The 27,265-nt window shown below is 35.8% G+C and overlaps 1 protein-coding gene across 1 annotated transcript in view; it reads left to right on the top strand.

Annotated features, from left to right (window-relative positions):
* The window catches only part of EMB2761 (threonyl-tRNA synthetase, putative / threonine-tRNA ligase), a 95,031-nt gene that overhangs the window by 13,460 nt on the left and 54,306 nt on the right, over positions 1-27,265 (top strand). Inside the window, exons 3-4 of the mRNA XM_089812806.1 lie at positions 11,362-11,508; positions 11,686-11,833. Coding sequence (XP_089668932.1) covers positions 11,362-11,508; positions 11,686-11,833 — 295 coding nt within the window. The remainder of the gene's footprint in view (positions 1-11,361; positions 11,509-11,685; positions 11,834-27,265) is intronic.

Raw genomic sequence — 27,265 nt, forward strand, 5'->3', positions numbered from 1 at the left:
ATTATTTAAATGAAATTATTAAATAACTCATGAAAGTCTCACAGATGTATTCTGGCTAGTTCGTTTACGCGTCTGCTCAGTGATGATGATGCCCTGCCTAATTCTTTTCTGACAGTTCTTTCACCCTTTCGACATGCTTCCTGCAAGAAAATTCTTTGTAATTAATTTATATATTATTTAATCATAAATAATCATAACAGTTAACCTTTCATCGTAACTCCATGAATTCGCGATTAATGATCAACTAACATGTCATCTTCACTTGAAATCATAACGACTGACTATCTTACCATTTTGCCAGATTATACCGCTAATTGACTTCATGTGAACCTCTACGTCTATATTTCAAGCTAGGTCAAAAATTGGGATGTAACACACCTATTTCAACCCATGAATCTTTGATGGGTTGTACAAAAACCTCTAATAAAGTGGTGTGTACCTTCTCATAATCAAGGCCCTTGAATCCCTTTGGAGCCTGATTAATTGCTTTCACCATTTGTTGCTAATATAGTGAGCAAACAACATTAAATGACAATCCATTTGCATAGATGCATCTTGGTGTGGCGTGCTCGACAATGTCTCTAGCTTCATGTTTCCAAGGGCCCTATTTCTCTCTTACTTATAACCGATAGTTGAGGTGAATGCAAGAATGGATGGCCCTTTGTGGGTGGTTCATTAGGATTAGTAGTTGAAGCCATAAATGATGTTTTTCCATTTTTTGAAAGCCTAGGATTCTGCAACGGATGAGAAAATTTGCCCTCCTAGCCTTTGTTTGCTTGTTTTTGTTTTTGAATGTATTTTGTTCACAATGTGGTTTGGAAGGGGGGTTCTTGGCTTCCTTGTACAAAAATTAATGCCTTTTTGAGGAATAAAGCATGAATGTGCTTTCACTCTACTATAAGACCTGCTAGATTCCTCTTTGTAGTGGCTGCAAATCCAATCATAACGTTCTCCACCCGACATTGGTCAAACCATGTCCACATATTTCCATAATAGGGAGCATCTGTCTATTTTGAAGCGGGGTTTTCTGGTGCTAGAACCCCTTGCAGCCATTCCTTGAAAGTTGAATCTACAAACAACAAACAAAGCAACAAATCAAAAAAGAAAAAAAGAAAATCAAACTAAGGAAATCATTTAATTTTGTACAAATTGCAATTTTTTTTTTTCAGTCACAGATAGCAGATAAGTATGCATCTTTTTTAACAGATCTCTTCCGATATCTAATACAAGGTACTCTATCCTTGTAAATACCCCAACACACTAGTTTAAATTCCACTACTTCGATGCTAGCTAGAATTTTCAGTTCATCTAGCGCGCGTGCACACATGCGCGCACACACACACACACATATATATTGTCAACTCATTCCAGGTCATCTTCTATTTTTTTTTGTAGGTGACTGAAAAAATCACAAACAACGAAACCCCGATGGAACCAACATTTACCTATCCTCGCATTCTCCTAAGTCCTATCTAATTACAACCAGCAACAACATTGTTGAGATTGATAATAGACAAAAAAACAATATTAATAAACTAATCAAAGCTGAGAAACAACCAGCAACAACTTTAATATTTTTTGTCAAAGCTGAGAAACATTAAACTTACCATTGCTATAGTTAAAGTGATAATATTGATTTGTATAAATATTTGTATTGGGGAAGAATCAATTGATGTAGAAAAAATGCCTGCATTTCTTCCTTTGATGCTTCCTTGATGCCTGCGTTTTTGCAATGGATGCTTCCTCTTTGTATTGGCTGCAAATCCAATCATAACGTTGTCAACTAGACATTGGTCGAACCATTTCCACATATTTCCATAATAGGGAGCATTTGTCTATTTTGAAGCGGGGGTGTTTGGAGCTAGAACCCCTTGCAACCATTCCTTGAAAGTTGAATCTACAAACAACAAACAAAGCAACAAATCAAAAATGAAAAAAGAAAATCAAACTAAGGAAATCATTTAATTTTGTTAAAAATGCAAATTTTTTTTTTTCAGTCACAGATAGCAGATAAATATGCATATTTTTTAACAGATCTCTTCCGATATCTAATACAAGGCACTCTTTTCTTGTAAATACCCCAACACACTAGTTTAAATTCCACTACTTCGATGCTGGCTAGAATTTTCAGTTCATCTAGTACACGTGCGTGCACACACACACACATATTATATTGTCAACTCATTCCAGGTCATCTTCTATTTGTTTTTGTAGGTGACTGAAAAAATTATGAACGATGAAACCCCAATGGAACCAACATTTACCCATCCTCGCATTCTCCTAAGTCCTATCTAATCACAACCAGCAACAACATTGTTGAGATTGATAATAGACAAAAAAACAATATAAATAAACTAATCAAAGTTGAGAAACAACCTGCAACGACTTTAATATTTTTTGTCAAAGCTGAGAAACATTAAACTTGCCATTGCTATAGTTAAAGTGATAATATCGATTTGTATAAATATTTGTATTAGGGAAGAATTGATTGATGTAGGAAAAATGCCTGCGTTTCTTCCTTTGATGCATGCATTTCTTCCTTTGATGCTTCCTTGATGCCCACGTTTTTGCCATGATGTGTTTTTCCTGATGCCTGTGTTTGAGAATGCAAATGGCCACGTTGAAACTTGAGAATGCAAATGACTTTAGGTTTCACGAAAGTCATAGACAAAAAAATGACATTAAAAAACTGTAATGAAGGCAAAACAGACGTCACCCAAATTCGCCCAAAGAAATTCATATTTGTTTCCAACTCGCTTGGAAAGCTGTGCTTGCCATTTGTCCAGGGGTCCCGTGTTGCGACTTGGCAACAAGTTACACAAAAAAATTGTTATTTGGGACCAAATTCACACCGACATCAAATATTGAGCTAATCAACTTTCGATTTCTAGGCAAATCCAACGAATATGGTAACTTAGCTTATAGTGTTCTACGTGCCAATGGAATATTAACAGACATCAGAGGGAGATTGTCTCAACTTTGGAATATAGATGCAGCTCCAAAATCACTATCCCTGTAGTGTTCAGCTCCATAGGCCCTTACTCCTCTTCATTTGGACACTCTTCTCCATAGGGTGAATCAAATGACTCCAAGGAGGTTGTTTCCTCGCCTTCACACAACGATTCCTTAGATCTATTATATGTTTCCTACCTCTATTTTTTAATGAGAGGAATTTCTTTTTTCGAATACAGTGGCCTTTCCTTGGGAAATTTTGCTTTGACCTGTGATGAATTCACACTATTTATCCTTAAGCTTGCTCTTCAAAATGAAATTCTGATCAGATTCACCTTATCTCTATAGGAAGATCTCTTTTTAAGCACCTTGAGCTTGGCTTAAATTCGGATCAAAATTGCAATCTTACTCTCAATTGTTTTAAAAATTAAAGTTAAATTATGCATTTTAAACCTTCCCCGTGAGTGCTCAACTTGAGAACTACCCATGGCTGACCTTGACTTTTGCTTTGCATTTTGAGTAACTTCTTGTCCTCTAGGGTTGGGATTTTTGGTTTTAGGTGGCGGTTAAAAATGTCTTGGGAGGGATTTTCAATTATAGGTGGAAATGCAAACACAAGGTTGGTGAATTTGAGATTTTAAGGTGGAAATGCAAGCACAAGTTGAGGAAAAATCTTAATTTTAGGCGGCGATCCTCAATTCTTTGGTGTGCAAATTCATATTTAGTTGGAAATGAAAATGCCTTGGGAAGATTTGAGAGTTTTAGGTGGAAATGTTGAAGGAAAATCAAGTTTTAGGTTGAAATAGTGAAGGAAAATCAAGTTTTAGGCGGAATTGGAAGTGGAAACTTGATATTTAGGCGGAAATGGGAGGAAAAAGTTGAATTTGAGCTAGAATTCTACTTATCTTTTATTTTTCTTGGAATTTTCTTGAGTTCTTCATTTCCAACTAAGGATTTTTAGAATTTTTTCCTCGTTTTCCTTTTTTAAGTTTTTTAATTATATTTTTTTTTACCTAACAAAACGTGAATTTTCATTTCCACTCAACATTCCATTTAGCATTTTGCAAACTTCACCCTTGACACCTTGGTTCCCAACCTTGACAATATTTTGACATCATTTTTATAACTTTTTATACTTAGTGAAAATTTCAGAACTTTGCCTTCCATTTGCTACCTTGATACAACTTTTTCAACTCTATACTTATCAGATAAATTTCTCAGTAATATCAACTTATGTAAGGATTGAATGGGGACATGTACCTAGAGGGGGATTTCCTTAAGGAAATTATCCATAATCATGGATTTTGCAATTGATATTCAATCGTTAGGACATTCCACATCTCAACCTAGGAATTATTGACTTCATCCCCCTATCCCTAAAGAACCAAGAGACTAAGAAACCCTAAAGTGTTGCCAAGCTAAGGACAATTACAATAACTCTAAGCTAGAAAGCAAAAAAATGAGGGTCTTGTTAGTTTGTGTCTTATGACACAAACAACTCAATAAAAATAACAAGGGTACTCTATTCTCTAATGTGCTAAGAAGACGAATTGTGTGATCACAAAGCCGACACTAAGGTTCCAAATGTGTGTGATTTTGTTGTTCAGGATAAGCTCTCATGGTAGGATGATTTGCTGAAAAGCTCCAAGGGGACTTATGTTGTCACTCAAGACCTCGTCAACTTTTGAATGATGAATTTTTATTTCTATTTGTATATTGTTTTTGGATTTTTTTGGGTTTACCGCTTACGAAGATTTCCAAAGAAAAGTGCAAAAGAGGAGCACTTGAGAAGATAATGCTAAATTTAAATTGATCCTATAAACTAGTCCTATGAGCTTTGGAGACAAAACAGCAAAAGCGTAATCTCAAAACTATCCTTGTTTCACCAAATTCAACAATTCCACAAGAACAATGCAATCTTCTAAGGTATTATAAGGATTTTCGCATCAGAGATATTCACCAACATTCAAACAATGAATATGGTAATGGAAGTTAAACTTTTCTTCACAAGTTCAGACTAACTTTGCACAATAGTTAAAAATTATCTGACTATCAAAATTATGAAGTATGAACATAGTGATTCCACAATGAGCATTCTCATCAAATCCTTCATTCAATTTAAGAACCTGAGAATAAAATCTATTCTAAGAGACATCAACCTTGCAACTTGCAAAAGATATTTAAATTCACCCACAATTGAACAATGAATTAACTTAAGCACTTTTCATGGAACAATATCTTAATCTCTCTTTACAAATGAGAGGAGTGGGGTTTATATAGGAGTTCACAAACATATGAAGAGCCTTGATAAATTTGAGATTGAGGACCAAGATTTAAACAACTATACCCTAATTAGGGTTTACAATGATTATCTAGTGAGATGCAATGAAATTGAACAAGTTAGATGGAGCATATCTTGATGGAAGAAAAGGTCAAGTTCATTGAACTTGGACCCCTTGTCTTGAAATTATCTTTTTGGTGGAAATAAATGTTTGCCACCTCAACATGCTCATCTCTTTGAATGAAGTTGCCTTTTTGAACAATTCTTCAATCTTGGGAATTTGAGATTTTGGAAAAATATTTCCAAATTGCATCATCTTTAAACCTCATTGAAGTTAGATTTTTTTTCCCTTTTGAATGCTCTTCTTCGATTCAGGATTTGGGAATTCCTGGTGTGAACTCTGAAATCTTCTCTTGCCGATCCATCCATCCTTCTTCCTGTCTTGAAATTCTTTATAGGTGATGAAGTTCTTGATTGTGTTTGTTTTCCTCATCTGTGAATGCCATCTTTTCTTATACTACTTGAATTCCTTCCTTTGATCTTGATTTTTGGAAATCCTGGGCTGTTGTAGCATCACCTTCATCTTTGCCTGCCCTTGATTGTTCACTTTGCATAAGACCTGCAAAACAACATTGAGAAAATGACTTCACCAATGTCACCTTTAACTTATAAATGGCCTTTTGAATTTTGGAAAAGATGAAGTCTTGTCCTTGGGAATGCACTTTCAGGTATGATTTTTCAGGAAATTTCCCATACTTTAAGCAATTTTCACCATTGCTTCTTTACTGATTTCACCCTCTAAAAATACGCTCTCCAAAATTCATACCTTCTCTCTCTAGAAAGCTTATACCTCTTCTTTTCTATGCATAAACTTAATGTTTTCCCTTCTAAACTTGATCTTTTCCTCCTTCCCACTTGGAATTTTCTCTGGATATTTGGTGATTTCAACCTCAAATGGCTTTAGACTCCACAGTTCTCCAACTTTTATTTGGTTTCAGAGTGTGAATTTCATCTTTTGGTCTGCATTCTTCACATAGGTTGTCAACGCCTAGCCAATTTTTTTATCATGAGAGGGCAAACTTTGCTTCTGTATATGGATCTTTTCTCAACCTTCCTTGGCAGATTTCATGTGGATTGAGAAATTTCTCAACACTTGTCAATTTGAAGTCATCCTATGTTGGGAGGACTTTGCTTGTGCTTGTGGATTTCCAACAACTTTCCTTGTTTGAATTGAGGAATATTTACAACTTTAAGAATATTCTATAGCTTTGGAAAATTTTCACAAGTTTCCATGGATTTTTTCACAGCTTCCCACGGATAAAATCAGGAATTTTCCATGGATTTGAACTGGGAATTTTTCTTCTACTTTGGTGGAGTTCACTATAGATCAAGGAATTTTTTTAACCAAAATTTCTCCCTGGAAATTTCTCACTCCATGGAAAACTTTTGATGATACTTGTCACTTGAGGAATTTCCAACACACTCTATGGGCAGACTTTATTATGCTTTGAGGATTCTCTATACTCATCATGATCAGACTTCTCTTGGATTGTTCCTCAACGCTTAGCTAAGTTTGCAATCATCCTCTAGGCTGGGCAGACTTTATGTGTGCTTATGGAATTTCAAACACCTACATGACTTTTTCCTTGCCTTTCACTAGCACTTCTTATGGTGAAATCATTCAATAAGGCAGACTTGATGATGTAATGACAATTTTTTTTGACACTCAGCCAATTTCAAAGCTTCTTAGTTTGAGAAGACTTCGGCTTGGAATAATGAATTTCTTTCTTGATAGGAGTGGCCTTCGTATTAGTTTGGAATTTGTCAACACTTAGACAAATTTCTCATCCTCCTTATAAGGCCGATTTCATGTAGGACTGTGGGATTTTCCTCCTCCCTTTCAACACTAGGCTGAATCTCAACATCATGAGTGAGGGCAGACTTTAGGTTTGCTTGTAGAAATCTTTAATTCTTAACCAAATTTTCATCTTCCTCTGTCATTGTGGATTTTTTTTTCAACATGCTAGGGTGGGGTTCATATTGGTTTATGGATTTTCCTAGTTAGACAAATTTCAAGGCCTCCAAACTTGGGCGGACTTGATGTCCTCTCATGGATTTTCCAAACACTTGTCACAATTTGCAATCTTCCAAGCCCTAAGCGAACTTGGTCTTCACTTGCTGAAATACTATGCCTTAACCATATTTTCAGATCATCCTTGCTAGGGCACAGTTTTTCATGACGTGGGGAAATTTTCAAACACTTGACCAAATTTCTCATAACTCCCAAGCTGGGTGGATTTCCTATTTGATTCAAGGAATTTTCTATGCCTTACATATTACGATAATAGATAGTTTCTATTATCATTATTTATCATTTAATGGTTATCTATTGTAATCTCATGTAAATATAAGAATGTTTCTAATATTTAGTTTCCTATATCTAGAGTAAAATGTTTCTATTTTTTACGATTGTTTCCTAAGGAAACATTGTTCATTCTTTTGTATATATTGACCTCTTGGTCTTTGTTAATAACAAGCAAATATTTACCAATTAGTTAATAATATTACACAGATATCATCTTCATTGTATTGGCATCTACCTCCTCCAATGCTTTGTAAGTATGGTCCAATTGTATGATTTGCAGTTTGAAATTCTGAATTTGGAATGAAAAATTCTTCAAGTCTGCTAGAAATCGTCTTGACTCTGCAATGAGATTATAAAACCCTTGAAATCTTTCAAAAAAATCACCTGCAAACTTGAGAGAAATTTAGAATTTCAAAAGACAATTGTGGTGATTCAATCCGTGAAGAAATTGTCTTAATATTGTCCTCTTTGACAATCTGAAAGTCATTCCACTTTCCAAGTTGGCTCTGAAATCAGTAGAAGAAACCAAAAGATTCACTCCCCAAACCCTGTAATATTATTTATGAAAGAATGTGAAGCCAAAAGTTGAATTTACAGATGTTCTGAAGAAGAAAGTGATAAGCTTTTTTTTTCTTCTCAATCTCTACTAAACTTAGCCTTGACTTCCTTATCAACATGTTTATCAGCTTTAAAGCAGCTTTTATGAATTTGGCTTTGTATGCAAACTTGGTCGACTTCCTTGCCTTTTTATAAGCACTTTGGTTCTTTCTTTATTACTTTTACTTTTATTTCTTCTTCCTTTGAGTTGATTTTGCTTTAAAGCATAAGTGGGCAGACTTGATGATGATTCAAGGAATTTTCACAGGTTTCAAGTCAGACTTTATGTGTGTTTTGGAAAAGTTTTGAGTCAGACTTCACATGCGCTTTGGAAATCTCCATGTCTTAGACAAATTATAAGCCTCCGCATGTTGAGTAGAGTTCACTTGCAAATGAGGATTTTCGGACTTCCAAATCGGACTTCTCAGGTCTTTCAAAATTATTCGTATTGGAGAAGTCGGACTTTGCCATGACTTGAGGATGTTCCTTGAATTATTGGGTTGAGTTGGGGTCTTGATGAGGATTTTGAAGCATAAAATATAACATTTTAAGTAGATATATTGATAGGATGTTTGAGAGTGATTTCAAATTTCTAAGAGTTACTGTGGAGATTCTAGATTTAAGAAGATCCTAGAAATTTTCAGTCTCAGCTAAATTTCAGAAATCAAAATGCTTCCATTAGTATTCTTTTCCATAGCTTATCCTGACTTTTCCAAGATGAAATTGATATTGAAACAGGGGTTTTCCAAGAATTTTTTATATCTTTTCTTGGATTGGAATCAGGAATCTTCTCAACTTTCCACACTTTTTTCTAGACAAGCTTGAAGTTGACAACAAGAATTTTACACGTGGGCAATTTCATGTTTCTCAATTGCCAAAACAACTTTTGGCCTTCCCAAAATAGGAAAAACAAAAAGCAGCTTTCTAAATTCAGAGAACAAGCAAACAAAAAAGCAGATTCCTAGATTGGCCCCAAAATGGCAAAAATAGAAACTTCCGATAAAGCAAAAAGAAGAAAAACCATCTTTCCCTAAAAATAGGAGTTGTCAGAATGAACCTCGAACAGTGGCGATCTTTGTCCCTTGGCTCTTTGGAATACCTTTGTGCTAAGTCATAGGATATGCGGAATTTCATCCATTAAGTTTGAATTTCAGTGAATTTTTACCCTTTAAAAATTTCATCTGAATTTTATGATATTTAATATAATATTGTTATTTATAATGATATTATTTTATTTTAAAATAATATTGAGTTATCTTGTTTAATTTTCTAGCAATTTCAAACTATTTTGACAATTTTGTGGATATATTACTTATATTTACAAATAAACAAATTTATAAATTAAATTTAATGTCGTATTTTTTTCCGAATTTTTACCGTTGTTGAACTTCATCTGAATTTTATGACCGATGAACTCAAATTTGAATTTGAACCTTGTGAGTTAGCCTTTGTGGCAACAAAATACTCATTTGATCATGCTTTCTTCCTTTTACGTTTTGACGACAGTCAAAAACTCGGAATGAACTCCTAAACTTGAAAAACTTAGACTTTCACTGGTAAAAGATCAGAGGTTGAAGCAGAGAAACCTAAACAAAACCCTAAAAAATGTGAAAAACTGGGGGTCCCCATTTGCGATGGGTCGATTGGTGATTATGTCACAACAGGTCCCCATTTGCAATTGGATGTGTCTGTTTACAGCTCAGCAACTTCTTCACTTCCATCATCTTGTTGTGCTGTCAATTAATATTGGTTGACTTTGATTCTATATAAAGTTGATCTGGCTTCACAAAGGCAACTGCGCCATATGTTACCTAATGAATCTACATGACCAATGTAGTTATTTGTAGTTCAAGATAAGACTAGCAATTCATGCCTCTAAAGGTTGCTCAAGGATGTAACTGTTGATGCTTTATTCCAGAAGTAGTGTTTAATTACAATTACAATGTAAGCAGTATACAGGGAGGACCTTGTATAAATCAATGCCCTTTCCCTCATAGTCGAATTACTGTATGAAGGGCCAACTTCTGTCAATCGGGTTCAATTGTTTATAGCAGTGTTACACCAGTATGGGGGTACTTTGGGACACTGGGGCGAGTTTCCGGGATGCGGGGAAAGTGGGCCTCATTTTTGGGATGGCGGGGGGATGGCGGCAAGGGGAGGACAGGGCACGGAGGGGTGTTGTATAGTATACATATAGATCTTGAAATGCTAGTTATGAAATGATGTTTCAGTAATTCAGTATAACATACCAAATTAAAATACTTGAACATAGCAAAACTGCAACATGAACTAGAACCATTGACATTCAACATAGTAATGTATTAGATACCCAATAGTAACATTCAAAAGTCGAAATTCAAGTACACATCCCAGCGATGGCATGGTTGCAGAATGGCGGAGGTGGGCATGCTTGGGTACTCAAGTACTCGGTGCGGGGACGTCTTGGGGACGGGTACTTCAAGGTTTGGGAGGTGGGTGTGAGTCTCTGGGTTACACTGGTTTATAGCCATGTGATAAGTTACACTAGCACAGCCAATAATTAGAAAAACAAACTAAGTCAGCATCACATGCATTATATATCATAATAAAAATACCATCCACCTTCCCATTTGGGTTTAATTTTCATATTGTCAGAGCCAACCTCATTTTATCACATAGGCAACTGAGATTTACATTCTTCTAATTGTATGCTGTGGAAATTGAAATTCAAATGGGGTATCTGAAGGTTGAATTCAGACAAGTATGGGTCCGTCCAATTCATGTTTTTCTAAAAGGTAGAGCTTTGTGGAAAAGCAGGGATTTCAGACAAGTATGGGTCCGTCCAATTCATGTTTTTCTAAAAGGTAGAGCTTTGTGGAAAAGCAGGGATTAACTTGTCAAAACAGGCATAGCTAAAGTGCAGATGTTGTTTTGTAACATAACCATTTCTTTCTTCTCTTTGGAAAACTATTATCTGTGCTTTGTCTGGAGTCATAATTAAGTTGGTCGCTCCAAATTTTGTAATTTTCTTACGACTAAGGAAGTGTTTAAATTTAATTTAGCAAGCTTGCAATATCATTTTTAGAAGCTGAAACAGTAGTTTGTAAAATACTGACCAATTTCAATTTTTAATAGTAAGGTTGCATAACTTTACAAAAGCTAATATTAACAGTATATATGATTGCAGAGTGCTCATGTGCTGGCCATGGCAGTGCAAAAAGCTTTTCCAGATGCTAAGGTTACAATAGGTCCATGGATTGAAAGGGGTTTTTATTATGATTTTGATATGCAGCCTGTAACAGACAAGGATCTAAAGAAAATCAAGAAAGAAATGGTAAATGTGATATTGGTGTGTTAGTAGATTATTCTTAATTAAAAAAATTATTAACTGGATGTTGCAGTGTCACCTGTTTTTACATATTTAGTGACTTATAATATCACTGATTTTGGTGCAAGGAAAAATGAAGCTAACAGACCCTAAGGACTGCCATTGATGTGACGTTGCTTGTAGGATTATATTATAAAGAAAAACTTACCTTTAATAAGGGAAGAAGTTTCCAGGGAGGAAGCAGAGCAACGGATAAGGGCCATCAATGAACCATACAAATTGGAAATTCTTGAAGGCATTAAATCTGAACCAATCACTATCTACCATATTGGTAAGAGCTAAAGTCATATTGGTTCTTTATTTTCCTCCTTCAATTGGATTTTCTAATAATAAGAATCTTTTAAAATTTGAATTCTAGCATGGGGGTGAAACATGTAGCCCTCTTTTTTTCAAATAATTTGTTTGATTCCCAAGAAACACTTGGTCAGTTTTGTTTGATGCATTTAATTGAAGCCATGGCTCAATATATGTACGCAAGTGTCATGTCAGACTATCAGCATCAAAAGGGAAGTAATCTACTAATTAGCCTTCGGATTGAGTTTTTCTCACACTCTTCTTTAATGGGATTTAGTGCTGTAGTGCAGTAATCCTTTGGAATTGTCTCTGTCATAGTAATCAGGCATCCAGAACTTTGGATGGAAGTGGTAAATTTATTTTTAGCTTGTATTTTATTCAAAGGCATATGAAAGTGAGGGTTTTGCTTGGATGAAAATTTGTGATATAATGGTTCAGTTCAGTTCAGTATGCCCATTTTGGGATCAACGGCATTGTAATTTGTCTTTTCAACACAACAGAATAACGTGTGAGTTAATTTTGCCCTTCAAATTAGGAGGAGAAGCTCCGCAAGCTCCAACTAAGTCTAAAACTAAATTAAACGAACCCTAGCCTAAAATTATAGGCAATATATACGTATATGCATGAAAATTTCATTGAGGGGGGTTGCATAAATTTAAATATCTTTTCTTCAGCCTGGGATACATAGTCTAAATTGTTAAGAATCAAGGCCAGCAGACGTGATTTTCAGATACTGGACAGAAAGAAACTATCCAGACACAAACACAACTTCCTATTGGCTAAAACAGAGATTACTATTCAGCAACAAACAAGGTTAATCTAGGAAATGAGGGGCTATGTTCCATGCAAAGCTACAATCCAAATACATGAATATCATCAAAACGAATCCTAATAATGCCTTGTGTAGAAGGCATGTATTTATAGGCTACAATAAATAACTGCTAGGTATTAGAGAATAATAATTAAATATCCCAAAAAGAAAATCTTTCGTAACTCTATTTTTTTTGTATTTCATTTCTAAATTCTAAGCAATACCAAGGCAACATTGCAATACCAATCAATATGTGAATACTAGTATTACTGATCAAACTTCCTGCATAACAACCATTCAATATTACGAAGGAGCAATTTGCTTTCAAAACAGCAGATTAATATTTATTGATTTAAATAGTTACATACAACCAACAGTTATGCATTTGTAATTCAAAATTATATAGATAAACAAGTAACAACTTCCTACTTGTAGGAGTGAAGTCATAGTGATCAAGGCAGAATAGACAGCTCAGTACTAACAAATAATTACTGATAGAAACTGCTGTTATGAATATAATAATTGTTGATACAATTTTTTGTTATAAATACTCCTTGATAACAAGATAATGTAGCAAATTTCTGGGGCCCGACCAGGTATTGATTCTTTAAGGAATATGGTGAAGAGGAAATGGGCCCTCCGGGGTCAGGTCGATATTGCGGCTATGTCTAGAGGTTTATTTTCCTTTATCATTACTTGTAAGGAGGACAGGGACATGGTGTTATGTGGGGGACCGTGGTATTTTGGAAGAAGCTGCCCTACGGTGAAGAAATGGGAACTAAACCTGGAATTATCTAATGCTTTCTTCCTTACCATGTCAGTGTGGGTTCGGTTGCCTGGACTCCCTTTGGAGTTCTGGCATGAAGATATCTTTAAAGGGATTGCTGGATCCTTTGGGGAACTCATTGCCATTGATAATATGACAACTGCTAGGTCAAGACTTCTATATGGCAGGATTTGTGTGAAGTTGTCTTTGCTTAAAGATTTACCCCAGAAAGTGGATATTTTTTCTAAAATGGGGAAATGGATACAGTAGGTAGAATTTGAAGATCTTCCGAATGCCTGTTTCTTTTGTAAGAAATTGGGTCACTAGGCCAAAAAATGCCCTAAGAAACCTAAAATGACTAAAAAAGTGGTCCCTAGAAAAGAAGAAATCTAAAAAATTGGTATGGAAACCTAAGGTTCCATAGGGAGAAGCTATCACCCTTGGTTAGGATACTCAAGGAAATATTAGAAAAGATGTGATTGATGATATAGGGGGAGCGAATGAAGATGAAGGTAATACTGCCATGAGGCTGGAGGAAACTCCTCTTCGTCCTCCCCTCAAGAATCGTGTGGAGGAAGAAATTGTGCCGGACCAGCCAAATCGTCTATCCCAAACCAAGAACAAGAGGCAGGAATATAATGGAATGGAGGGTTACTTTGAGGAAGGAGAAATTTAGGAGGTGGATAATGGTGATCTAGACAAGATCTTGGAATATCGTGTGGAGGATTCTCTTGAAGAAGGTAACCTTCCAATCTCAGAACCTATCCTTGATGATACTCTGTCAGTTGATATGGTTCCTGAGACTAATCTTGACTTTTTTCTTAAGCAAGAGGAACAAAAAGTTGTTAAAGAAGAAAAAAAACACAAGACAAGAATTAGGAAGAAAACTGAAAAGGAAGGTTGTTCTTTGGCTTCATTGTCCGGAGTTTCTACTAGGAGGAAGAAAATGGTGTTGACCTCTCCTATAGTGAAGGTGGATGTTGGACCTCGAGGAAAAGTGAGAAGAAAGAGTCTCAAGAACAAGAGGGAAATAGAGAGTTTGCAAAATGTAGCTGATGGGAAGCAAGCTACTATTCTGGAGTTCACTCCTAAGAAGAAATGAAGATAATATCTTGGAATATAAGGGGGTTTAATAGTCTCCATAAGATGGATGTGGTTAGGAATGTAGTTCGTGATCATAAACCAAATATCCTGGTGATTCAGGAAACCAAAATGGAAAAAGAAAAGGCAGAAAAGTTTAAGCCTTTTAAAAAATGTGGTGTGTTGGCTGGTAACTTTGAAGGTGCCTTAGGGGTACTTTGATAATGTGGAATCAATCTATTGTCTCTGGCCATCTTATTGATTCTAATAAGAATTTTATAGCGATCAAGTTACAACATTTAAAATTGGGAACTTGCTGCAATCTGGTTAATATTTATGCCTCTAATGGCTAGAGTGTTAGAAAAAAGTTTTGGTACAAATTATCTAATCTTAAAAGTAAAGATTATAATTGTAGCTGGATTCTGATGGGGGATTTCGATGTTCCTCTTTAATAGTAATCCGAGTTAGTTAGAAGGGAAAATGGATTTAACAAACTTTATTAATGGGGAAGGCTTGATGGATTTGGATCTCCAAGGTATCAGTTTTACATTGAGCAACAAGAGAGTAGGGGAAAATTGTATACAAGCTTGATTGGATAGGGTCCTAATTTTCCCTGATTGAGCCCAAGATTTCATTTGCTTTTTATCCTCTATACCCAAGGTTGCCTCCGACCACTTTCCTTTGGTGTTTGTGGCTGATTTGATTAAAGCTAAAAAGAATTTCTCCTTTAGATTTGAGAAAATGTGGGTTCAACATCCAGATTTTTTTTAGGTGTTTAAAGGATGCTGGAATTTTAGGGTGGATGGGACGGCCCTCTTCCGTATTGCCATAAAACTAAGGTATGTTAAATAGAAAGTGAAGGAGTGGAATAAGAGTACGTTTGGAGATATCTTTAAGGAAAATTCCAAACTGAAAATGGAGTTAAAAGACATTCAAGATAAAATACAGACAGATGGCTACTTGAACGAGCTTTTAGTGGAAGAAAATGAAAAGTTGGTCAATTATCATGATATTGTATCCAAGGAAGAAACTTTTTGGAGGTAAAGATCTAGGGCCATTTGGCTGAAGGAAGGAGCCAAAAACTCTAAATATTTCCACTTAACTACTATGAAGCATAGAGCAATTAACTGCATCTCTAGGCTGAAGGTGGGGCTGAAAGATATCACTAATGAAAATGAGATTGCTAGAGAACTGGTCTCTTTTTTCTTATCTCTTCTTTTGTCAGATCCAAATATTGATTTGGATAGGCAAGGAGAGTTGCTTGAGTTTATTCCACAGATTATTTCTGAAGAGCATAATAGAATGTTGACTTCCATCCCCTTTGAGGATGAAATCCACGAGGTGGTCCTGTCATTTGAAGGGGACAAACCACCTAGCCTAGATGGTTTTCCTTTGTTTTTTTTCCAGTTTCTTTGGGATGTGGTAGGGAGAGATGTATGTAATGCAGTGAAGGAGTTTTTTGGGGCTAGAAGAATCCTTAAGGAGATCAATTCCACTTTTTTATGCCTGATTCCTAAGAAGGTGGGTGCGGATTCCCCAGAGCACTTTAGATCGATCGGTCTTTGTAATTCGATATATAAAATTATATCTAAAATTTTGACTTTGAGAATTCTGAAGACTCTTCCTAATACGATTTTAGAGAAACATAATGGCTTTGTCTTGGAGAGGTAAATCTTGAATTCCATTATTGTGGTGCACGAAAACATTCACTCTATGGCATCCTCTAATTCTCAGGGCTTTGTGATGAAGGTGGATATTGCAAAAGCCTATGATAGAGTGGAATGGTGTTTCCTCCTGAGAGTGTTGAAGGCTTTTGCCTCTGGTGAAAGATGCTTACAACTTATATCCCAATTGGTCACTACGACCTCCTTGGCGGTGCTGGTTAATTGGGCCTCATCTAGTTTCTTTAAACCTTCTAGAGGCCTAAGACAAGGTGATCCCATTTCTCCGATTTTGTTTACTATAATGGCTGAATGTCTGGGTAGGTATATTGGAGGTCTTCTGGAAAAAGGGGATATTCATGGCATATTGCCTTCTTCTCAATCTCTATTGTGTTCCCATGAACAGTTTGTGGATTATAATATTTTTTTGGGTATGGCATCCGTAAGGTAGGCTAGGAGCTTGAAAAGGGCACATAAACTGTATTCTAGTGCTTCTGGACAATTGGTCAATTGAGAGAAAAGCTCTTGTTTTTTCCTTAATACGCCCATCCCTAGAAAAAGGAAGATAGCTAATATCTGGGGTTGTTCTATTGGTGCTTTGCCCGCGGTCTATCTTGGTCTTCCCTTGGGTCAAAAACCCCCTGATTCCTTTTGGAAAGGGATCTTGTGGAGAAGTTTAACAAGAAATTGGCTGGTTGGAAAGGAAATATACTTAGTCAAGCTGGGAAAGTGACTCTTATTAAGTCTTCTCTTCAAAGCCTTCCAACCTATGCTCTAAGCCTTATCAAAATTCCAGTAAAATATGTAGAGGCTATTGAAAAGATCCAAAGGAATTTTTAATGGATTGGTACCAAAGAGAGGAAAAGGATGACTCTTATTGCCTAGGAAAATATCTGCAAGCCTAAATGCGAAGGGGGGCTTGGTATCAGGACTATTAGAAGTATGAATAAGGCTCTTCTTGCCAAGTAGGGGTGGAGAGTGTACCAAGATGATAAGGAATGGAGCTCTATTTGGAAGCACAAATACCTTCATAGTGCTCCTTTGTTCGATTTCCTGAACTCTCTAGTGATTGCGAACTCCTTGACCATTTGGAGTGCGGTTCAAGGGGCTAAAAACACTCTTCAAAGAGGTTGTAGATGGAAAGTGGGTGATGGTAGAAAGGTGAGATTTTGGGAGGATGCTTGGATTATGTTTTATCCATTGCTAATTATATATAATGATGTCTTTTCCATTGAAAGATGCAAGCAGATCTTTGGGTGTTTTGTTTTCAACTATTGGAGAAATGGTGGCTGGGTGAATCTTGTGGAGATCAATCCTAATCTTAAAAGTATCCAAATCTCTCAATGCTTACTATCTTAACCTGGAAGATTGTATTCTATGGAATTTATCTCTCCCCCATCTATGTTGGGGTCTTTGGAAAGAAATAAATAATAGGATCTTTAGAGATAAAGAGTGTCTTGCTTGGGTGGTAGACCACAAAGTTCTAAGGGCTATAAAAGAGAATTTCTTATCTTAGAATGAAAACAAAAGGGACTTTAACATCTCTGATCTTGCTAGAAACAAAGTGCTCAAGGACAAAACCAATAGAGAGGGAGTTATCTAGAAATCTCTTCCAATAGGGTGCCTCAAAGCTAATTTTGATGGGTTTGCTAAAGGGAACCCGGGGAGTGCTGGGTGTGGTGGAGTTCTAAGGGATCATAATAGCAAGTGGTGGATGCGGTGGCTGTTCCTATAGGTTCCTCTACTGGTCATAGGGCTGAAGTGTCAACAACTTTGTTTATTGTTAGAGAGGCAGTGGAAACTGGTTATTTGAAGTTATGGCTTGAAGTGGATTCTTTAAACATTATTAACATGCTGAATAACATGCATAATAATAATTATTATGCTTAATAAAATTAAAAAACTCCTTAATAATTTTGAAAAAGTTTTATCTCCCATAATTATCGTGAAGGTAACAAGGTTGCCGACTGGATTGCCAACACAGCTATTGGTATGAACAAGTTGTTGACGTGGGTGGATAACCTAAGCAAAGAAGCCGATTTAAAGGAGCTTATTCATTATGATGGGATAAATGCAGTGGAAGAAAGGATTAATTAATTATTTTGTTTTACATGAAGGTTGTTGTGGCACTAATGATGGAAATAATCATTTCCGGAGGGAGTACCTCTTCATTATTGCCCTCTTTACTTGGCACATTTTCTGGGTGATTTTGGAAAGAGAGTTAAAAGGTTGCAAGTCCTATTTTTGCACAACGTTTTTCTATTGTAGAAATCTTTTTCTTCATTTGGTGAGCAAGATGGGTGGTGAGCCGAGGAAGCAGGAGCCAACGAATTGCAAGCACTGGAAGGAGAAGGCTGCGGTGTGGGATATTCTTCAAAAGGGTAAGGTTACCGTTTACCTTGAGAAATTGCATGGCTTTAAACTTCATATCACTAAGGAGTTTTTAAAAAATTGGGCGGGTGAGAAAGTGTCATTGCATGGGGTTACTATGTCTCTGTCCAAAGAGTTTCTAACCGAGATTACAGGGCTTCCAATGGGGGGAATTAAATTTAAAAAAGGAGACTAAAATTTCGAATGCTGCAGTTAAGAAATTCCCAAAAACCCTGAAGAAGAAAGGAAATTGGTGAAGGATGGGGATTTCTTTGATCTTGACCAGAGTAAGGAAATTTGGCAAGATGTGTTATCTTGCATTCATGAGTACTTCATATTGGATAGGCGGTCAAAACGCGTGCATAATTTCCACTTTGTCAAGGATATGGTTTCCTTCCCCTTTTACGTAAAATTCCTTGTTAAACAACCCTAGTGCTCATAGGAAAAAGGGGAGTGGGCCTGCCCTTCATGAAGGGCTAATTCTGTTAATTGAAGAATATTGCAAAGAGAATGCTGTGAAGCCATCTCCTTTCGGCGGGGAAAAGAAAGAAGATTTCTGGGGAGGACACTCTAGATAAATCCAATGTGAAAAAAATAAAGACTCATAATGTGAAGATTAAGGAGATAAGCGAAGAGGGAATGAAAACAGAGTTGAATAGCGACTCGGAAGTGTTGATGTATAGCGTCTGTAGAAGTAATTTGTTATATGCAAAATTGTGTCATACTTATCTGAAAGTCATCTCTGTGGTTCTCTCTCTCTCTCTCACACACACACAAATCTATATATATATATGTATGTATGTATGTATGTGAGTTATTAATGATCTCATGAACATACAATCAATACCATTGATGGTAGATTAAGTATTGATTGACTGCCTTATTATATTGTCAACGGCATTAGTATAAATGCATCACCGACTGCTTGTGTTAAGCGGTGGTTTAGTGTAAATTCATCATTAGCTGTGCCCCATAGAGGCATGACTACGTGGCCAAAGGTCACGTAGAGTCATGACTCTACGGGTCACAACCATTACTCAACTATATATGTGTATTGCAGATCAATGGGTAAGACATCTATCTACGACATCCATGTAGAGTCATGCCTCTATGGGTCACAACCATTACTCAACTATATATGTGTACTGCAGATCGATGGGTAAGACATCTATCTACGACATCTCTATCCCAGCGATTTGCATTACAATCTCTATTAAATACTTTCAGTACTTCTCTCTGTCATCTAAATTTGTAGGATCATTAACTAGTATACATTCCATTTGGATCTGTAACACACACAGAAGATTCAGCAGAGCAACAATTCAAAGATTATCATTATTTGAAGGACTACTTTTGCATTATCGTGGAACAATCAGAGATTCATAAAACTAAGATGGTATCAGAGCCATTCTGATAAGAAAAACTATTACTCAGAATTAAAATTCTAAATTCTCAGAAATTCTAAAAAGAATAAATTTTAAAACTAAAATGGTGAATCATGTGAGACTAGAAGATAGGCTTGAGGGTGCATCTAATTTCTCTTCATGGAAAATTAGAGTAATGATAATATTAAGAGAAATGGAGTTAGATGAATATATTGAATCAAATATATCCATGCCTGAAAATAAACCAGAAAAGGTAATATGGAAAAGACATAATGATAAAGCAATGAAAATCATAATAGAGTCTGTAAAAGATCATATTCTTCCATCCATATCTAATCTCAAGACTGCATTTGAGATGTTCTCCACCATTTGAGATACATTTGAAATTAACAATACTAGTAAATTATTAACTCTGAAGCAAGATCTACTATATATAAAGATGAAAAATGGAGAATCTATAACTTCATATTTTCTAAGGATTTCTGAACTAAAAGACCAACTTGCAACAATGGAAAATCGAGTTGATAACAAAGAACTCAGCATGATCGCTTTAAGAGGTCTTCCTTTATCATGGGAAACATTCATCTGAGGTTTAAGCTCTCGACTCAAACTCCCTAAATTTGATTTATTAAAGAATGAATGCACACAAGAAGAATCTAGATTAGTCTCAAGAGGACTAGGTACAAATCAAGAGGGAGAAATTCAAGCACTTCATGTGAAATCAAAGAAGAAAAGAAAATTCAAATACAACAAAAGGGAATCTAACAAATCATCCAAGCAATGTGATTGGTCCAAAGTTAGATGTTTTAAATGTGATAAAATTGGTCACTCCCATAGCTTCTGCCCCGAAAAGAAGAAAATTCAAGCAACCTTAGCAGAAATCAAAGGAGAGGGTGTAGAGGAAGAAGAAAGAGAAAACTACGCGATTTCGAGTGAATTAAACTCTAACCACAACACTTGGTTCATAGACAGTGGAGCATCTAGGCACATCAGCGGTTTTAAAGACAAATTTGAAACCTTCTCTGAACAAGCCTCAAAGGAAGTTACCATTTGAGATAACTCTACTCATCCTATTAAAGGAATTGGTTCCTATTCAATACAACTAAATTCAGGAATTACATTACAACTCAAAAATATTTTATATGTACCAGGAATAAAAAGAAACCTAGTGTCTATTTTTGGTCTTGTTGATCAAGGATTCAGAATCACATTTCAAGAGGACAAAGTTCTATCTTAGCCCAAGAACTCTAATATTAAGAAAGCCATTTTCATCGGATTTAGAGATGGAAGTCTTTATAAACTTTGTAATAATCAAAACCTAGCTCTTAGTCATGAAACTTCAAATTTCGCCGAAATTTGGCATAGGAGGCTAGGACACCTTCACTACCGTGCATTATCATCCATAGGAAAAATTGTACAAGGTTTACCTAGTCTAAAAACTGATCATTTAAGTATTGCCAAAGGATGCGCTTTAGGCAAAAATACTAAACAATCTTTTCCTAAAAGTGTTTACAAATCTAAATCCATTCTTGAACTTATCCATACTAATCTTTACGGTCCAATGTCTATACCTTCTCTTAATGGGTGCTTCTTTTATGTAATTTTTTATTGATGATTACTTTAGAAGAACCTGGGTCTATTTTTTGAAACAAAAAGAATCAACTAAATTTTTAGCAAAATTCAAAGAGTTCAAAGCCTTAGTTGAAAATCAATCAGGACATAAAATAAAAACTCCAAGATCAAACAATGGAGGTGAATATATCTTTGATATTTTAAAGAATTTTTGCATTGCTGTTGGGATTAAGAGGGAGTTTTCTGTACCTTATAATCCTCAACAGAATGAAACTGTGGAACATAAAAATAGATTAATTGTTGAATCAGCCAGAGCAATGATGCACGATCAAAACCTTCATACTTCCTTCTGGGCTGAAGCATTTAAGACTTCAGTCTACATTCAAAACAAATGTCCACACTCAGTTTTAGAGAACACTACTCCAGAGGAAATATTCACTGGCATTAAACTTGATCTAAGTCATCTAAGAATATTTGGATGTTTAGTTTATATCCACATACCTAAAGAGAAAAGAACAAAACTAGAACCTTCCGGGAAGAAGGGAATATTTATTGGATATAGTGAAACAACAAAAGGATACAGGGTCTTCATTCCAGGTCAAAGAACAATTGAGATTAACAGAGATGTGAAATTTGAAGACGATATTGCCTTTAACATTTTTAGAAACAGTGATGAATCCATTACTGAATCTGTTCCTGAAATAGATGAAAATCAACAAGCATTAACTGAGAGGGAGAATGATATTGAACCATCTTCGTCCACTAGGTCTAATCATGAAGATTCTAAAAATGTCAATAATAAAAAGAGACCACTTTGGGCTAGAAAAATGATAGAAGAAAATCAAGTTGAACCTAATGAAGTGATTCGAGAGAGCAAAAGAACAAGAAATCAATTGTGTTATGTTGCATTGTTAATTGAACTTATAAAAACAAAACCTTCTAGTGTTAAAGAAGTACTTTCAAATCAGCCTTGGAAAGAAGCAATGATTGAAGAATATAACTTTATATTAAAAAATGATGTATGTGATGTTGTACCAAGACCTAAGAACAAATTAGTTGTTTCTTCCAAATGGTTGGTTAAAATTAAACATGCATCTGATGGTAGCATTGAAAAGAACAAAGCCAGGTTTGTAGCATGGGGTTTCTCACAAAAAGAAGGCATTGATTATGAAGAAAAATTTGCTCTAGTTGCTAGATATACTTCAGTCAGAATCACCTTGGCTATTGCAGCATCCAAGGGATGGAAGGTTCATAAAATGGATGTCAAAACAGTGTTCCTTAATGGCAAGATTGAAGAAGTCTATATCGAGCAACCAAAAGGATTCAATACTCATGACAACAAAACTCATGTTTGTAAATTAAAGAGAGCACTTTATGGTCTCAAACAGGCTCCTAGAGTGTGGTATGAAAGGATAGACAACTATCTAATGAAGTTAGGATATTCCAAAAATGAAGCTGATCCCAAGTTATACTTCAAAATAGATAGTGATGACATGATTATTCTTGTGTTATATGTTGATGATTTGTTGATAACAAGTGAGGAACATCTCATAAAGAAATGCAAACAAGAACTCACTACAAATTTTGAAATGAAAGACTTAGGTCTACTTCACTACTTTCTTGGATTAGAAGTCTGGCAATAGGATAACTACATTCTTCTGAATCAAGGAAAATATACAGTTGACATTTTAACAAAATTTGGAATGATGGAATGTAAACCGGCGGCTACTCCTATGGAAGTAAATCTACACAAGTTGAAGGATAATATGATCAAATCAAAACCTATAGATTCTACTTACTAAAGGTAGATTATTGGATCTTTAATGTATTTGGTTAATACTCGTCTTGACATATGCTATGCTACTAACGCTTTGAGTCAGTTTATGTGTGCACCAAAGAAGATACATCTACATGCAGTTAAATAGATTTTGAGATATCTAAAGGGTACTATTGGAATGAGAATCAAATATGATAAAGTCAACATCGAACTTCATGGATATTCAGATTCTTATTGGGTAGGCAGTCCTATTGAACGCAAGAGTACTTTTGGTTATTGCTTCAGCTTAGGATCTGGTATGGTCTCTTGGTACAACAGAAAACAGACTTCAGTTGCGTTAAGTTCCACCGAAGCAGAATACATTGCATCTTCTTTGGGTGCTAGAGAAGCGGTATGGCTACGAAAGTTGTTAGTAGATTTGTTCAAAAGACCTTTGAAGCCCATTTCGATTCATTGTGATAATCAAAGTTGTATCAAGCTTTCAACCAATCCGGTTTTCCACAATCGCTCCAAACATATTGAAATTCCTTACCACTGCATTCAAGATATGGTGAATCGAAGAATCATTCAATTGGAGTACATCTGTACTAATGAGCAAATAGTTGATATCTTTACCAAACGTCTTGCTAAAGTGAAGTTGAAATACTTCATAGAAAAACTTGGTATGATTAATTTGTAATATTGAATATTTAATTAAATTTTTTTCATTCATGTGAGTTTATGCTTCTATTGTTGTTTAGTTGCATCAGATGTGTAATGAAAAGTGACGATCTTTCATGGACATATTTATTTAGAAGGTAATTATTTGCAAGGTCGCGATCTTGTAAATGATAGGCCTGTTATCAGGGACATCTCTAGACATTGCTTCGGGCAATTAGAGATCATAGATAACAAACTCATGTTGTTATCATGGACATCTCTAGACATTGCTTTGGGCAATTAGAGATCATGAGTAACAAATTTTTATGTTATTACTATGCACATCTCTAGACATTGCTTCGGGCAATTAGAGATCATAGTTAACATATTTACTCTAGATATTGTTTCAAACAATTAGAGATTATAACATATGTTATGATAGTGTTCATAGCTTGGTGATTTTTTATTATCTGACTAGTCACTGGTTTAGAGTGTTAATATCAGATAAAGTAGTTAGATATTCTGTTTTGAAATCTAAGGTATATTACTTCTCCATTGCTAAGAGGGAGTGTTGATTTATAACGTCTGTAGAAGTAATTTGTTATATGCAAAACTGTGTCATATTTATCTGAAAGTCATCTTTGTGGTTCTCTCTCTCTCTCTCTCTCTCACACACACACACACACACACACACATGTATATGTATGTGAGCTATTAATGATTTCATGAACATACGATTAATACCATTGACGACAGATTAAGTATTGACTAACTGCCTTATTATATTGTGCAGTAGTATAAATGCTGCACCAACAGCTTGTGTTAAGCAGTGGTTGTTTAGTGTAAACTCATCATTAGTTGTGCCCCGTAGAGGCATGACTATATGGGTCACAACCATTACTCAACTATATATGTGTATTGCAGATCGATGGGTAAGACATCCATCTACGACATCTCTATCCCAGTGATCTGCATTACAATCTTTATTAAATACTTTCAGTACTCCTCTCTATCATCTAAATCTGCAGGATCATTAACCAGTATACATTCCATTTGGATCTGCAACATACACAAAGAAGGTTCAGCAGATCAATAATTCAAAGATTATCATTATTTGAAGGACTACTTTTGCATTACCGTGGAACAAGTAAGAGCACCTATTATTATCATATTTATTGTAGTAGTTTTATCTATTAAAGATTCATAAAACTAACAGGAAGGGGATGAAGAATGGGTCAAGAAAAAGAAAAATAAGAAGAGGAAGGAGGAAGGCAAAGTCAAGATGAGTTAGAAGGATGTCAGACCTGAAGAAATCTCCAAGGATGACAAGGGTACTTCAGAGACGAAGAAGGATGAGGAAGAGGAGAGGGAGACAAAGAGTGGAAGTTATAGTTCAAACAATGAAGAGTATTATGTTAATCAGGGTGAATCTTCGGTTAAATCTGGTGGTACGGGAAGCAATGTGGGTACTCCAAATTTGGGAACAAATGAACAGACCAAGTCTTTGAACTCCCTAAGGACAAAGACATGACTGTTAAAGAGAAACTGTCGACCCTTGAAGGTAGTTAGGAGAAGGGGCACTTAGGAGAAACTAATCTTGACAAAAATGATACGAATACTTCTCCTATTACTCATGAGCCAAAAATTGATAATGCTGATTAGAAGTTTGAGAATGAGAAAGGGGCTTCAGCTATGGAGAGGGAGGTAATGCTCGAAGATGTCCACGATGACATTGATTATCCCGAGGATAATACTATTGATGAGGATAATGGGGAGGTGAAGATTAGTAGAAGAATTATGTTCCTCCATAAAGCCAAATTGAAGGCGGATGCCTATTAGGTTGATTCTTGGCTTTATAATGAGATCATCTCCCTGAAGAAAAATGTTAGAGAATTGCAGGACAACTTGGAAAATGAGAAAACCAAAAGAATTGAGTTGGAAAATAAAGTTGGGAACATCCGAGAGAAACTCATGGCCTATGAAGCAAGGCTGAGGCAACTGGTTAAGGACAACGGACAACAAATGGACATGGTTACATCTAGCTTGTGTGCGACGACGATGAGTATTGGTAGGAGAAGCAATGAGGAAATCATCTCCCCTATGGCTGCCCAATTGATTGGTGGACCAAGCAAGTGGACAAGGCAGAGCACGAAAATGGCCATTGAAGCTGCTCCTGGTTCAACTGTCGAAGACCTCCTTTAGGAGGTTGTCAATACTGGTAAAGAACTGACTAAGGCAACGAAGGAGCCAGTGTATGTTTGCTCTATTTTATTGCAGGTTTTGGTTGCTGTTCGGGGTTTTTGGTCCTGGCTATTTCTACTGGATGTTTTGTAGTTTTTTTTTTCTATCTTTTATACTATATGTTTGATTGTATTTAGGTTCTAGGTCCTTGTAAAACCTGGATTTTTGTCTTGTTGCCGTTCTTGTAGGTTCCAAGTCCTTGTAAAACCTGGTGGGAATTTTATCTTGTTTAGCTAGCTTTTTGTTGATTGTATGGGGTTTCGAGTCCCTCAAAACTTGTATTTACTGTAATCCAAAACAAGATAACATAGCAACAATACATACTATAGGAGTGTTGTCACTATTGAAAACTCGAAAGAAAAATCGTAGTCTTCACTACACAAGTATGTTTCCTGTGTGAAATTGCATCAAGGAACAAGAGGATTTTCATTCTCCAAATTCTTGCACTTACGAGTTTTTCTTCCTTGGGTGAGAGGATGAACACAAGTGCTCAATTTTTGAGAAAGGGTTTGATTTCATTGAATGATGGATGTTTTTTGTAATATTCTCTGCTGGAATGAACAATAATAGAACACTAGAATTGATGGAAATTTCGTTAAATAATTGTTGTGTAACCAGTATTTCTTTGAATGAACATAATACAGTATCAAGATGTTTTACTGTCTCATAAACTAACACCAAGAAATGGTTATTTCAATCAATGACACTAATACTCCAAGCAATTCGAAGCTAGAGGAATTAACTCAAAACTCGATACTAATGGCTTTTTAACTATAGTTCTGAGAGTACAGTACAATTTCAACAATAACATCCAATATACGCAATAAGTAGGGATAAGTGAGTAAATGTGCATAGACCTGTACTGCTAGTGAACACCATTAAGAAATCACAATTACAGGAGAGTATCGTTACTTCACTCCTCCAGACGGCTTAACCGGTCAGCCGACTCCCACTCTGATCTGCTCTCCCCTTCCGCGATGCTGGAGAATACTGTCCCGTATTGGAAGTAAGTCTTCTCTCATTGCGGTGGCCCAGTACTGATGCCATGAGTGCCTACTTCATCTTTCAACCAAATGCAATATCATACCCTGTGGACGACTATGATGC

This window comes from Cupressus sempervirens, chromosome 2, assembly GCF_028749045.1.
Source record: "Cupressus sempervirens isolate cs-2001-9-10 chromosome 2, ASM2874904v1, whole genome shotgun sequence".
Classification (NCBI taxonomy): domain Eukaryota; kingdom Viridiplantae; phylum Streptophyta; class Pinopsida; order Cupressales; family Cupressaceae; genus Cupressus; species Cupressus sempervirens.